This window comes from Pholcus phalangioides, unplaced genomic scaffold (genome assembly GCF_987345545.1).
Source record: "Pholcus phalangioides strain wild (caught in Gottingen) unplaced genomic scaffold, Ppha-v1.0 ptg000015l_1, whole genome shotgun sequence".
Lineage (NCBI taxonomy): Eukaryota > Metazoa > Arthropoda > Arachnida > Araneae > Pholcidae > Pholcus > Pholcus phalangioides.
This window is the reverse complement of record NW_028301608.1, coordinates 93,108,458-93,123,600: the sequence shown is the minus strand read 5'-3', so window position 1 is coordinate 93,123,600 and position 15,143 is coordinate 93,108,458. Positions and strand designations below refer to the sequence as shown.

At 37.8% G+C, this 15,143-nt stretch overlaps 1 protein-coding gene across 1 annotated transcript in view; it reads left to right on the top strand.

Annotated features, from left to right (window-relative positions):
• The window catches only part of LOC149077070 (proton-coupled zinc antiporter SLC30A2-like), a 33,623-nt gene that overhangs the window by 12,068 nt on the left and 6,412 nt on the right, over positions 1–15,143 (top strand). The window contains exons 2-5 of the mRNA XM_089244803.1: positions 3,671–3,852; positions 6,362–6,518; positions 9,851–9,962; positions 13,781–13,927. Coding sequence (XP_089100929.1) covers positions 3,824–3,852; positions 6,362–6,518; positions 9,851–9,962; positions 13,781–13,927 — 445 coding nt within the window. The 5' untranslated portion in view covers positions 3,671–3,823. The remainder of the gene's footprint in view (positions 1–3,670; positions 3,853–6,361; positions 6,519–9,850; positions 9,963–13,780; positions 13,928–15,143) is intronic.

The following is a 15,143-nucleotide window of genomic DNA, read 5'->3' as shown; positions in this document are numbered from 1 at the left end:
ACCTTGATATATATATACAAAAGCCTGTTCGACAAATTTTACGATTGTTACGATATACATGCAATGAATCTTTTTCCCCAACGTTAGGTATAAAAAAACAGACGAACATTCCCCCTGGATGTAATCAGCTCTAATCTCAACAATTTCTTGAGAAAACGTCATCAGCATGGAAACAAAAGTGACGCTTGCCGCCTGGCAGTCGAGCCGTTAGGAAGCTAGCCTCTCACTGTGCAGGTCTGGGTTCGGGCATGAATGTTTACGAACAAAATCCCTGGAAGGATCATGCAGATGTCTTGGGAATACGTGAGGATCACAAATTTAATTTAATAATTTAATTCATCGTTGTATCCGAGGTGGTTGCATTTTATCGACGCTATAAGCAATGTTCATTAACATTATTCTTTATGGGAATGAGTACGAACAGTCAATAATTACAGCCGATGTGTCGTTACAACCGAAGTCGTTATAACCGAGTTTGACTGTACGTTGGGAGTTACGCATATGCACACAACACGTTCTGCATGCACAAATTCCTTAGAAATTTCCCAGAGAAATGTTTACGAGATGCATGTGCGGTTCAGTAGTACGGTAAAACCTCTCTTAACGGGGACACTCCACTGATGGAGTCACCCCTCTTTTACGGCCAAATAATATTTTCCCTTGGTGTAATAAAAGTATACCATTGAAATCCTTGATAAACGGTCACCCATTTTTTACGGACGAATTTTATTTTCGTCCCACCAGTGACCGCAAAAGAGAGATTTTACTGTATTTAATCATCTCATTAATTACACTAGTAAACAAATTAATACTTTCCAAATCTCTTACGCTAAGCAAATGGGTGGCTTTACTTAATGGGCGGCTTTCCTTGGATCATCGTGGAGTCACTTCGGTTATAACTGGAGAAACCGCGAGACACCCAGACTGACGCAAAAATCAACGTAAGCACTTCAGCTCCCCCCCCCCCCCCGGGTATCTCAGGTGAAACCAGAATTTATTGATATGCCAAAGATTAAATGTAGTGCATCGTAATAATTATGTTAATCGAAGAATCAAGTGAAAGTCAAAGTGCAACGGGCACCAATAATAAATTATAGAAAGTTGTGTAAAATCATATCACAGGAGCAATCAAAAGTTTGATCGATCAAGGATTACATGACAGAGGGGTGGAGCACCCCATTCCGCTTAGACAATTCAAACGGTACAAGTGTCCTCTTGTCGAAGCAGTCAATTGACGGTGTATTGATAGTGATAACTCATGTGGTCAATCCTATCCATCCCGATGAAAATTTTACGGGAACCACAGAAAACAAACTTCACCACCGCTGTGGTGACGGTGGAGTTCGAACCCGGGTTCTCGCATTCGACCACCACAGTGGTTTAGTGTACATACCTACGTTTGACTGCAGTAGTCTTGAATGAAACGGTTTCTGCTCAGCTCTGCGAACCCTTAGCCCACCACCTCAAAACCCGGCACCATTGGCACAGTGACTCGAAACAACGAGCCAGTGATACCATTGCCACGACGATGTTCAGTGTAAGTGGCTGAGCAACTGACCTCCAAATGCAGAGAGGACGAACGCAAAGGGTTCGCTCACTCAAACTGCCGGGGGTCACGATGCTCGGTACCTCTCTGGTCCACAGAGCTAAGCCAAACTAACAGGGGAGAAAGAACAACGAACCACAAAAACATCAAACGAAGACATTGGGAACCCTTCCCAGAGCTACCTAACCGTGTCAATGCCCACGACCGAAGCCTTAAAAACTGTGATTCTTACCTGAATCTAGATTAAGCCTCATACAGAGGCCTTCCTTCGAGGTTAGACGCAAACACGTCTTACCGGAATGGAATCTCGAACACGAATGATTTTCAACAGACGTTTCAACACTCCCAAAATGTATTTTTAGGAGATTCCGTTGCTCAATAATGAGCGAGAAAGTAATTCATTTGTTGAAACACATTGTTATTCAACTATGGTAAGAGCGAATCACAGTGGTGCGAAAACCGTGGGCCGTGTCAATGATCTGAGGTGGGGGGTCATGAGAGATTCTCCAAAATAAAAACTTACAAATAAGAAATTTTTATTAAAAAATATGTCAAAACTAATGAATGCCTTCATTCAGCTGAGCTAATTACCATGTATCATACTGTAATTTGTTTTGTAACGTAATTTTGTCAAATTCTGCTTGTACAATAACCAATATATCGGCTACGTCATGCCAGAATCACAAATGTGCAATGTCCTCGCAAAAAAAAAAAAAAGAACGTGGGAAATGACATTTGAATGGATTCTCTAGCCATGTTACTCTATGGAAGCTATTTTCCTAAGATGCTTTGTAACGTGTGCTTCAAAAGGCATACACATCCGCGTTTCAGGAACAACTTAGATAGTATAGATCAGCGGTTCTCAACCTTTTTTGATTCGCGGAGCCCTTTTCAGTACATAACTATTATATCGGAGCTCTGTTTGACTCGAGGAGCCCTTTTTGTATGTAATTTTTATGGTGGAACCCTGTAGGCCTCTTTTTTTCATTTTATATATATCTATAAAATTTACTTATTTATTTTATTTTCCTTAAGTCACCGCGGAGCCCCTAAGAAGTGCACACGGAGCCCCAAGGGTTCCGCGGAGCACTGGTTGAGAACCGCTGGTCTAGGGCGTTCACCCGGAAAGTGAAAGGACGTGGGTTCGATTCTCCGCTGGGGCAATTGAATATTTTCTCTTTCTAAAAATATCTCTTCACATCAGCCACCTGTTAAAAACCTTTGTAAGTTCCATTCTAATGGCATACGATGGCTGAAAAAGAAATTGCAGGATTTTAGCTTAAAAGGAAAAAGTCCCGTTTTGGAACAGAATGAAAAAAATAATGGAACGAGATTGAAAATTTTTTGCCACCAAAATTATGTGGAAAGAAAAATAAAATTGTTTCGCTTTACTAATACTCGTTTACCATACGGCCCGTGCAACCAAACTTTTTTTGCAAACGGGACTTTTTTTTATAGAAATCATTGCCATCAGAAACACAGAGTCCCGAATGTGATCACATTGTGGACTGTATTTTATAAAGCACATCTTATAGTCATTTCAGAGTACAAAGTACAGTTATGTAACTACAATACTTTTATATGAGAGTTTCTCTGAATTCTCATGTTCAAAGATTTACAAAATCGCACCAAATTTAAATTATTGGAAATAAAATTCAAAGTAAAAAGTATTAGATTTTTCTAAGCAAAATTTCATCTATTTATAGATAACATTAAAAAAAATTAAAAAGAAACTATTCCTCCTAATTAAAAAATTCAACTCAATCATGTTGTTCAATTAATTAATTCACGCAATTAATTAAATTGCTGTGTTGATGTATTGTATTAATTAAAAATACGCTAACAGCAGCAATTTACATTCGTTTTTGCAAAAGAGTGAAAACATTTTATTGTAGGCGAACTATAGAGGGTTAAGGTATTTATACACTGTCCCTAGTATATACGAAAATCTCTTACAGTTTCCTATGAAATATTTATTCTCAAATTCAAATGCACACGTCGGAAAACAATGTGTAAATTCATCGGAAAATAGTTACGAGCGAGAGAAATATATTCAGAAAATATGCTGAACTTTTCGCTGAAACAGCACAAACTCCTACTAATTTAGATTATTCTATGTTGCAGCGCACCTATTAATTAAAAGCAAACTCTTGGGACCAGCACTGTAACGAAAGTCTGTTCCAGATAATAAAGTGAACTTTTGGGAACCCGAAAGAGCGTCTGTTCCGGATCTCCATAAAGATATACAACAATAAGGAAAAGAAAAAACAATACACCATGGTTTTGAGTGACGAAAAAAAGCTTCTGTAAGTTGAAAGTAACATTTCGTATTTTGATTAATAACTAGTACGAGTGTATTTGTGTTATTTGTATGAGTACCAAGAATTTATGGCATTTCATGTCTCAACTGGCTCTAAAGCGAAGATGAATATTTTATCTCCATTCAAAGAGTAGAAAATGAGGATGAGAAAAAAAAAAATGAGGAGTTTTACAGTCACTTTTATCAATCATTTGAAGGGGGAAAAAATGCAGTTCCTAAAAACTCTAGGAGCTAATGGAAAAATTGGGTATCGTATTAGGCATCGTACGCTGAATGTGTTCGAGTACATAAAGCTCTGTCAGCCGTAAAGCGGGAGAGAGATCATGAGTTTGATTCCCCGAGGAGAGACAGCAGCTGATAATATTCTCTCTCGCTTTTATTTTATTTCTCCCTTCAAAATGCATGACGGAATTTTTCGGAGAGAAAATCCTTTTCACACAAACTTCATCTTATTTTTTATTATTATTATTATTATTATATTGGGCTCCGAAGTAGTATATTTTTCGATAGGATGAACGCCATACGCTTTCCTCAGGGACCTTATGAAATGAAGCTGATTTGAAAAAGAGCGAAAAGTCCCTTGAATGGAAGAGATAGGACTATCATAGTACACATACACCCCTGATGCTTATGAGACTGTTCCGCGGAACCCAAACAAACATGGATGTTTCTACCATATTGATATTTTTATAGAAAATACGAATGAAAATATTTCACAGCTTTTTATACTATGGAACTGGAGTGATCCAGGGAGTACCAGTTGGGAAACAATGTGCTATATAATCTCTAGAGAAAGGTTCATTTCTGATTGGTTGCACATGGTACCAACCAGGAAATATTACTGAAAAATATTGATGTACAGTATAGAGGGCGAATTTCACTCGATCTTCTACACGAAAGGGGAGGATAGACGAGTCTGTGGTGCATAAAAAACCATAGCAACTGTGTGTTACCTCTAACCGTTTTTGAGTTATAGTGGATAGAAGGAAAATATGTCAGGTGTAAAAACCAAAGTGAAAAACCCGAATTTGTCAAATTTGTGAAAGACCTATTCGCAAACTAAGAATGAGAGAAAATCAGAGAGAGAGTACATATTTGGGAAGAACAGAAAAAATACTATAAGGTGACACACACCATCTCCATCAAGATACCCGGATTTAATGGCGAACTACAAGCGCTGAGAGATTGGTGAATGCAAAATCTGTTACCTCCAATTCCGCGGTCAAATTTGCCAAACATTTGTTCATTCTACCAGATTTCAAAATAGCATACAATGAAAAATCCAGTTTTCCAGTTTAAAAGACACTTAGGTTTTGTTTGCAATGCATCAATGAAATCAACGTTCGTCGAAGTAGACATTTTAATCGATTTCGGCGATTATTCGATTTTGCATTTCACCAATCTCCCAGTGTTTGTAGCAAGGGCCACCTTAAGAGCATCATGGGGGGGGCCCCACGGGCCAAGTGATTTTTTTGAGTAAATTCTCGAAAAGTTCAACTACTTCTCATTCTTCTCTCTCTGTCTCTCTCTGAGGCTTCTTCGGGTTGTGGCCGGATGAGTCCATGCATCAAGACGGCACTGCTTGTAGCTCACAAGTAGATCCAGATATCCTGATGAAACTGATTGTTACTGATTGAAGGATGTTTTCTGCTCTTTCTAAATATATTCTTTAGTTTGCTTTTACGTCTCTCAGGAACTTCCGAATTCGGGTTTTTTTTCTTCAGACGATGTTAATTCTATCCCTTATTTTCTGTTCTATCCTCCATAACTCGAAAACGGTTAGAGATAGACTAAAGTGGCTGCGGTGTTTTATATTTGGCAAGGGTTTGTCTATCAGCCCCTTTTTCATTTAGCAGATTATGTGAAATTTACCCTGTGTACGAGATTTGAAAGGTTCTGGTGCAAATTTGTGTGTGCGGTCTCAAAATAAGTTTTTTTTTCTAAATACAGAATCTATATGCCCGTTGGTGCTGGGTTTAGGCAGTAAATGACATTCAAGGAAGCAGAAATTTCCTTGATATTTTGCCGAGTTGGATTCGGAAAGAAAAGCCATCTAGCTTCCTCTCATTTCCGCTGCTTTACTGGTGAACTCTGCAGATGAACTTCGAGCACAACCTTAGATTTTGCATAAAAACCTCATACATTCCCATGCATCTGCAAGCTCTCAATTCACGTACCGTTGCATGCCATTGAGTGTCCAAGTGGAAAATGACGCCTTCCTCTGCAGAAACTAATATAACTAATATAAACAAATATTATTAACTGGATTTAACAGCGCCTTCTTTTGGCTATATACGAAATTTTCGGAAATACATTCAATGAGAAGAAATGTGCATTTCAGAACCCCCCACCTCCATCCTTCAAAGTTTCACCAGAACTTTTCGAATCACCCTGTGAATAAATTATCCATGAATGACAGAAGTTTTATTCTATTTGTACTTGTATATACGAATATACAAATATCCGTCTTGGTAAATAAACTTTGACTGTTTCAGGAACGGCAACGGTTATACGAGGTCGTACGATTCGACACTTAACAAGGAGAACGTGTTAGTATATTGCATGCATGGAAATATCGCTAACGAATGTTGCAGCGTCAACACCGAAAAGAAAAAAGAACATTTTGCGAATGGAAAGATCACTAGATCACTTGTGAGTACAACATCAATATATTTAGTTTAAACAATTTTAGTAGGAAAGACCGGGGATATATATTTGACAGTTTTTACTTTATGATTTTTTTCTTTCTCTTATATTACTTACAACAAATGATAATGCTACGGATAGCAGACTTTTGGCTACAAATTAAGGACGAAATTATCACTCAAAAGTGTACATTCATTTCATCAAATCTGTTTAAAAATTCTTAAAACTATGCTAACTTACCCCAGATATGAGGGAAGTTTGCATAACCTCTCTGGTAAGTTGACATAGCATGACGGTTAATGGGGGACCTGAGGAATAAATGGAAGTTATTAACCACAAAACATTCATTTCAGTGAAAAAATTCAGAAAACATTTATGTGCATATTAAGCACCCAATAATCACGTAATTATAAAAGACCAAAAGAACAAGAAAGTCATCAAATTTACAGATCCCATGTCCACCAAAAAAGTACGTCAATCGCTTACTTGAACTGGTCGTTCTAATTTTCGCACAGTTTTGTTGCGGTTACACCAAATCGGTAAGCTGGCATATAACACATGTTCTATGCTTCTCCGCTAGGATGCCAACTTGCCCCAACATGACTCTTTAGTCCAGAGAGCGGCCTCACTGTTCCACATAAGTTACGTGAAATACATATTTCAGCACTTCAACCCAAAAAGTCGTTGACTACTCTACCCATTACCACTGTTGAAAACGTCTCAACACATGGTCTTCAGAAAATTAAAAAAAACTTTCTTGGCTGGAAATCGGGAAACTTGCTGAAAAAATAGAGTTAAATACGGATAAACCGTTTTCCCCACATTTAATGCTGTTTTTTCCGAACTTCCCTCTGTTTTTCACGTCCAAATATCTCAGTGAGTGGTTTCACTCAGAAACGTGGAGATTTTTATTATTTGGCGTCAGGACAGGCAGGGCAGCAACTTTTTCATTTGGTTTTTGGGCACACGGGGAAGGTATAAAAAGTAATATTTCATTTTGATATCTATACAACTTCTTGCAACATGAATGACACATCTGAGTTCTACACAGTTTTTTTTTTTGATACTTTTCCTAATCGAAAGTATACGTCTAGGATCAATGGTTCGTCAATACAATGCCCTACACCCTGTTACCTATAAGTACCCTGTGTTTAATTTTTAAGCATTAGGTTGTTATTGCGCTTTATTTTTTTACGTATTGCAAAATAGCTGTTTTTTGTTTGCACGTGAATAAGCAGGGCGTACATGAAAGAAAAGGTGAGTAAAATATCCATATCCTGTCAAGTTCGAAATCGCGGCACTACTGACGCTTTATATGGAAACAATCTTGCTAAGTTATCAAAGTAAATTACACAGATTTTGATACTGTTTATGTTTTTATATAAATCATGATTTTAGCAGCGGTTCCCAATCTTTTTGACTCGCGGAGCCCTTTTTTAGTAAAAAAATTCTATGGAGGAGCGCTTACGCTAATTGTTTAATTATTCATAATAGTTACTGATTTAATTTACTATTTAAAAATATTTATAATTATTTTTTAAATTTTACTGGCTTTTTTTACTCTCGAGCAACCGCGGAGTCCCTGGAGAGCGCACAAGAAGCCCATGGGCTCCGCGGAGCAATGGTTGAGAACCGCTGGTCTAATGGATCAAGGTAAGATACATTGTCTATTGGATAGGCCTACTATATTGCTATCAAGTTATTAAAGGAGTTAACCACTTTACGACCAAGGACGTAATATTGCTTTCAAACGTTTTTAATGGAATAAATTCAAAAAAATCTGTTTTCTTTCCTCTCTCCTCATCACCGCGAAGCTTTGCAACCCTACGAAAAAAAATGTAGTTATTTTTACCTCCGTGAGGTATCCTTCTAATATACATCTAAGAGCGAAAGAGAAAAGGTAGGTGAGGGTGGAAAAAGAAATCTACTTCGTACCTACTGTATTATCTGTAAGTATTACAGATGGGGGGGGGGAGCGAGATAAGAGTATAATATAGATAAAGACATATGTTCCTTTCTCTTATAATTATGTATTATACTATATATATTTTCCCTAAATTTTTTATTATTTTTCTATTTTTTCTTCCCTTCGTTTTTCTAACATGCGCTTAGGTTAGGACAAGATTACCATATTTATCGCTGATTCGTCAAACAGAGATCATCCGAATTTGGCGTATATCGCTTGTAAGCTACGTGGTTAAAGACAAATACAAATACAACGCCACAACAGGCAAATTGCCCAACGAGGGGGCTGACTTAAGAACATCATGGATCCCCGAGCCATTTTTTGCCTACTACTGCTACACCACACATGCACCCCGCCCACACAACCCCCTCACCCCCGGGGAACCCCCAACGAATCGGTACATGCGGGAATGTGCGTGTACGTGTAGTGAAACCTGACATGAAGTTTTTGTTGTTTCTCTGTAATGCTTGTTATGTGTAGTGCCGCCATCTGACACCAGTTTTTCTAACTATGAGTGAAGTGTTATGATTGAGTGATTTATCGTTGTAGGACTGTTGCTCTCTGTGGCGAGACTTTTTAACGGGGAGATCGGCTCGCATTTGCGCCTTGAAGTTGGGAACCACAGAAAACCAACTTCAGCCAACCACCATTATGCCGCCAACGGGGTTCGAACCCATCATGAATTAGACTTCTAAGAACTAGCTTATCAAGATTTTTACTGTTTAAGTTTCGAATCAGGGACAAATAAAACATGTCTCTACCAGCAATATAAAACGTCTTGCATATGAATAATAGACAGAAAAGGCTTTTTCATTAGCTAAAGTTGATTAGGCATATTATGTTTTTACGAGGGTTTTACCAGCTGGTTGATGCGAAGATGACATCAGGAAAAAACATTCATCTGCTTCAACGGGAAGTGGAAAACACATCCTCTCGCATTGCCCGGCACGTGAACTGGACCACTACGCTACAGAAGCAACGAACTCTTTTCCTTAGTTCTTATATGCTCTGAACGGGATCGCAAATGGCCAGTCAGAATTTTTGCAACCAAATTTGACGACTTATCTGATGATGATGTGACTCTTCCACTCTGCGTACGGAAGTTTCAACAGCTGACTGATGCGAAGATGAATTCAGGGTAAGGAAAATTCAACTGCCTTTACGAGGAATCTAACCCCTGTCCTCTCGCGTATGAATAGCAGAGAGTGACATGAGAGAGAGATTCTCAGATATACAGTTTTCTGTTTAAAAATATGGAATAAAAGTGAATTGAGGGTTTCTCAGAAAAAAGACATACCTTGAATACCATTTTTAAATTTTTACGACTTTGCTTACCTCACAATTTGTAATTTTTTTACCGTTTCCATCACAGAGCGGCCTCTACTGCCATGATTGTAACCAGCAAAAAGTGGACACTATGGCAAGAAAGCGCTTGATATTCGCCAGCTGTTTCTGCTTGACTTTTATGATCGCTGAAGCCGTTGGTGAGTAGTAATTAGTTACAATTGAAAGCAAAATTATTGGTTAAAAAAAAATTGAATTAAAAAAATCGAACGATCGTTTTTTTTTCTTTCAAATCAAATGCAAACCATATTACGAAAATCGATGGTGTGGGCTGCTTTGGATCATCTTGTGCTGGTCATCATCTGAGAAGTGGTTTTCAGTAACCATATGTCCCGTTTTCTGGGACATTCATGTTTTTTTTAAACGAATGTGCTTTAATCTCCGTAATCAGTGATTAAAAAAAATAAAATTCCTAAATATTTCTTTTGACCCACAATTTAGGAACCACTTCTTTAATGAGAATAGCAGACAGACAGACATGACCGCTGACCGCTCAGAGAAACCAGCTTGGAATGGTTTGCGGAGAGCCTGATGATGTTGGTGTCGATTATGAAAAAAGAAGAAAAAAGAAACTTATGTTACACACCCTAGGAAGCAAGCATTATTCACATTTCGCGAGCAGTCATTCATCTCATACATTTCTTCATACAGTCTGTCCCACTTAATCGGGCATCAGCGATTCCAGTGTGAATAATAAGAGACATCATGGACCAAAAAAAAGTATTTGAACACTCTAACCTGATAGTCCAAACGCCCCGAGGATGAATTTTTCAATAAGACAACAATACGAAGCACACAGTTGTCAAGGCGATGCTTACTACCACACAGCAGTCAGTCAGTAACACTGTGAAGTCATGGTTTACTGCCAACAATTTGAGAACTCTAGAATGGTGGACTCATTGCCCCGCAGATGCATTTCAGTAATCAAAGCCATGGGGTATCCCACTAAATATTGAAAAATTTGTTGTTTAAATCATGTTTTTGTGAAGCGTTCGATTTTTTTATACCATAAGTTCGAGTATTTTTGTATAAAAAAAAGTACGTGATTTTTACTACCACACAGTAGGATTATATATTATACTAGCTATAATACCCGGCGCTGCCCGGGTTTTCTTCAATGAGGTTTTTTGGATCACGTGATATCTTCCTCTCTTTTTCTTGAGTTGAACCAATATGGCGACTTACTGCACGACTCTTTTTCAACGGGGGACTCTTTTTCAAGTATTTCGATTCCCCCCCCCCGAAGTTCTAGTTATCCATCTGTTATACATTCTTCGATGTACTTTATGAGCCCATAATTAATTTTAAGACAATCTAAACTGTGTGCGCGTGTGTGGGGGGGGGGGGGGGTCCGACTAATTACTATGATTTCTATGAGGATTACACTTTTCCTGACCCTCAAAACGATGCTGGTGATGATTATGGCGTCATTCAAAAAACCTTATTACTGGGAGTATTGAAAATGTGGCCAACCATTATACGAAAAGGCGTAAACTGTTATACATATACATATGCTAACAGGATTAGAGAAGTGACAAACCATTGTAAAGGCATAAAACACGTCTGAAACGCATTGCTAGGGAACCACGGTAACCAAAGTAAACGTTCGGAAAGTGATTGTTGAGGCTCAAAAACCATTGTTGCCCGACCGTTTTTTGCCCATTTGGGGCATTTGCCCTGCTCTGAAGAAATTTTAAAGTAGCCTATCGTTCAAGTCGGGTCCCATTTGGTATATATGCCAAATTTGGCGACGATCGATCTAAAATTGTAGATTTGTATAGAGAACATACACACACACACACACAGAAAATCAATTTTATATATATAGATTATTAGTAGATAAGAATCGAATCTATATGTCTCATATACCGATGTGTATTAAAATATTCGAACGCAACTGTACATTGACACGTGTCTACACGTGCATCAGTAATTTTATTTTCTTCCAAAAAAAGTTGAGAAATAACAATATAACTTCTTATCTTAATAGAAAAATCAAAATTTACTCGTGGCAACGTGTTTAAGACTTGTCTTGATTTGAATAACTCAATTTAATACAGCTGATTGTGATAAGTTACATTTCTAACTCGATTTCAGACGAAAACAAAAGTAACTACGTATGTATTTATAAAATAATTCCCACTTCACTACTGCGGTAGTATTTTTATATATGTAACGTATTTCGAAATAAATAAATACTGTGGCAAAAATGGAAACATATGAATGGAAATACTATTTACCTATAGATAAACGACTTATATTTCAATTTGTTTTGCTCTTGAATGATTGTGTTCAGAAGTGGCTTGCATGATAAGAGCAAAATAAATAATGATCCTTTCTTAGGAACTGATAAGCTGAAGAAAGAGATGAATCACGTATGTGAAACGATTTATCAATATTTGCGATTCATATTACCTATTAGTGCTATAGAAACAAAAGATAGTGTTTCCATTATTTTCTGTTGGGTTTGAATTGTACAGCATAATAATAGGTGTACACGCTAATTATACAGCATATTGCACGTTTACCGAACAATTTCACACACAGTTTTTATTTCATGGTCACAAAGTCAAAATATTGTTTAACCTCTATAAAGAGGGAGGGGGGGGGGAGGTGAACACACTTTAGTTTGGGGCTTTAGTTTTTTTTTCTGGTCCGAAATCTCCCGTTTTCATTCTCCCGTCTTTTTCGTTCAAAAGTGGGCCGTAGTATTTGTAGTACGGATCGAGTTCCGTGTTTTGGTTTGATTTTGTCCGGAATGTCTCCTATAGACTCAATATTAGCTTTTCCTTATCATGAGCAAAATAATTCCACATTTATTTACTCGTATCCGGTTTCATCTCTCAAGGGTTACTTTTCAGTAAAAACGGATTGTCCCAACACCCACTTATTCGGCAAATACACAAAGAGGAAAGAAAATTTAATTCATTTGTTTAATATTTGATTGTATAGACCATACATATTGCCCTACTATTACCCGGTAAAATAAGACAGTCTTATATTAAGTTTTGCTTCGAAAATACATTAGGGTTTATTTTCGGGGTTGGACTTATATTAGGAGCATCCTGAAAAACATGGTAACCCGCGACGTGGTAAAGTCTGTGATGATATAATTTCACGCAACACGCAAAAAATCCGTGCACACTACTCTGACGTGACGTGGGACCACGTAGGAATGAGTGCGATATAAATTCCACCTATGAGTCCCTTCTGTGTGTAAGTTCACAATAGCTGGCGTGACGTGGGAATGTGTCGGATAATGAAATCTGAAGTAACACGCCTTATTACGTGTCACAAAAAAAAAACAATCAAACCTTTCAGATTTTCGTCAGTCGTGTGATGGCATGTGAAGACGCCATATTTGCTTTCCTCGTTCTTTTTGCTTCGTTCGTGTTTTTATCAATTTTGTGTTTCTTGTTCGTGTTTTTATTCATTTGGGGTTTTTTTTCGTTTTGTTCGCGTTTCGACGATGAAAGATGAATTTATCGAATATGTTCGGTGAAATTCTCTGCTGTATATGACACTACCAACACCGTCTATAGCAGAAGTCCACCTGCACTAGGGAAATACTCAAGCACCCTTTATTGATACAATCTTGGAAGACATAATACACATATATTCATTATATTATTTAGATTTTTCTAACATTTCCTGTGTCAAAATGCAGCACCCTTGTTTTATTATTGAAATATTTACAAAAATTACAATTTATTTCTATTTTTTTTTATTATCAGAAGCGTGGGGGTCGCACCTGTCGCACACCCCTTAGGGCGGTCCTGATTCGAGGAATGAGTAGTGAAGAAAAAATTAAGCTAGAATGGGAGAAAAAAGGGCAGCAAAATTTTCGTAGCCCGCCCGCAGCAAAACCATAAATTCGCCTCTGAGTACTACTCATTTTTTATATGCCCATATGAATTTTACATGACTATAATTTCTCATATTCTTTTCAAATCTGCAGGTGGGATTATAGCTAACAGCTTGGCGATCGCAACGGATGCTGCTCATTTGCTCACAGATTTCGCTGGTTTTATTATCAGCCTTGCGTCTCTCTATATCTCAGCTAGACCGCCAACGAAACGCATGTCTTTTGGTTGGTACAGGGCTGGTGAGTTTTGAAAAACACGTCTCTATAGATTTTTTCCTACATCAATCGCTTTTATTTTCTGCATTTTTACAGATTTAATTTTTAATGTTTGCGTTCTTGTATCCCTCCAAAAAGTGCATTCATCCCTCACTTTCTGCAATTAATTGATTCCATAATAATAATCGCTTAAGACGAAATCGTAGTGAGTTGCATTTAACATGGGTAAGATAGAAATGGGAGTGGGAGTGAAGTTTCTTCTCGTAGGAGAATAAAGAAAGTAAATTTTACTCTTTGGTTAGTTTAAGAGAAGGTTCATCAAATAGAGATAGTTCAAATTTGTTGCCAGAAGCTTGTACGCAAAGGGGTTAACCCATTTCGTAAATTCGTGGGATTGAGCTGAAAGTTTAAATAATCAATTCATTCACAAAAATTTATTTTTATTCTGAACTTTCAGCTCAATCCCACGAATTTACGAAATGAGTTAACCCCTTTGCGTACAAGCTTCTGGCAACAAATTTGAACTATCTCTATTTGATGAACCTTCTCTTAACCTAACCACAAGCTGGAAAAAGGAAAGAAATAATAGAAAAGTAGATAAGAGAGTGTACAGAAGATTTTTTCACCCTCATCCTCGTGTTCTCTTTCGTTCTTACATGAACATTCGAACCCCACGTAACGTAACCATTAAACCATTAGGTAAACCAGGGATTAACAACCATTAGGTGTGTAATGCCTGTACATGAAGATTTGTTCACTGAAAAATTTTGCCGCTAAGCGGGGTTGGCCCTAAATCGGGTAGGGGGTGGGGTTACAACGGGATTCGCCTTTATATAGTAGAAAAATAGATTATATGGAGGGGAGGATCACTAACAGGAGTATAGAGAAAACGAGGAGGAAAAAGACAACTTCGGTTCGTAGGATTACAATAAAAGCTTTTCGAGAGTAAGGAGAGAGAGAGGAAAGAAAAGACAGAGAACTCTGGATTGAAAATTTATTCCACTGGTGTTTTGAAGGAATATGTCGTCCGTGATCGTAGAGGGGTTAATAATTTTACTTCTGACTGCTCTCAATTGATGGACTGGTTGTAGCGAGTGTGGATCTTTATCTCCTGAAAAGCTTAAGATGAATAACAGCACTCTTTGTCCGTGCAAAAACTACTCCGATCGTAAATACGACAATGAAGGAACGCCAGGGACTCTGACACCGGACTTATCCCGTTGCCGAGATCTCTTCCAGC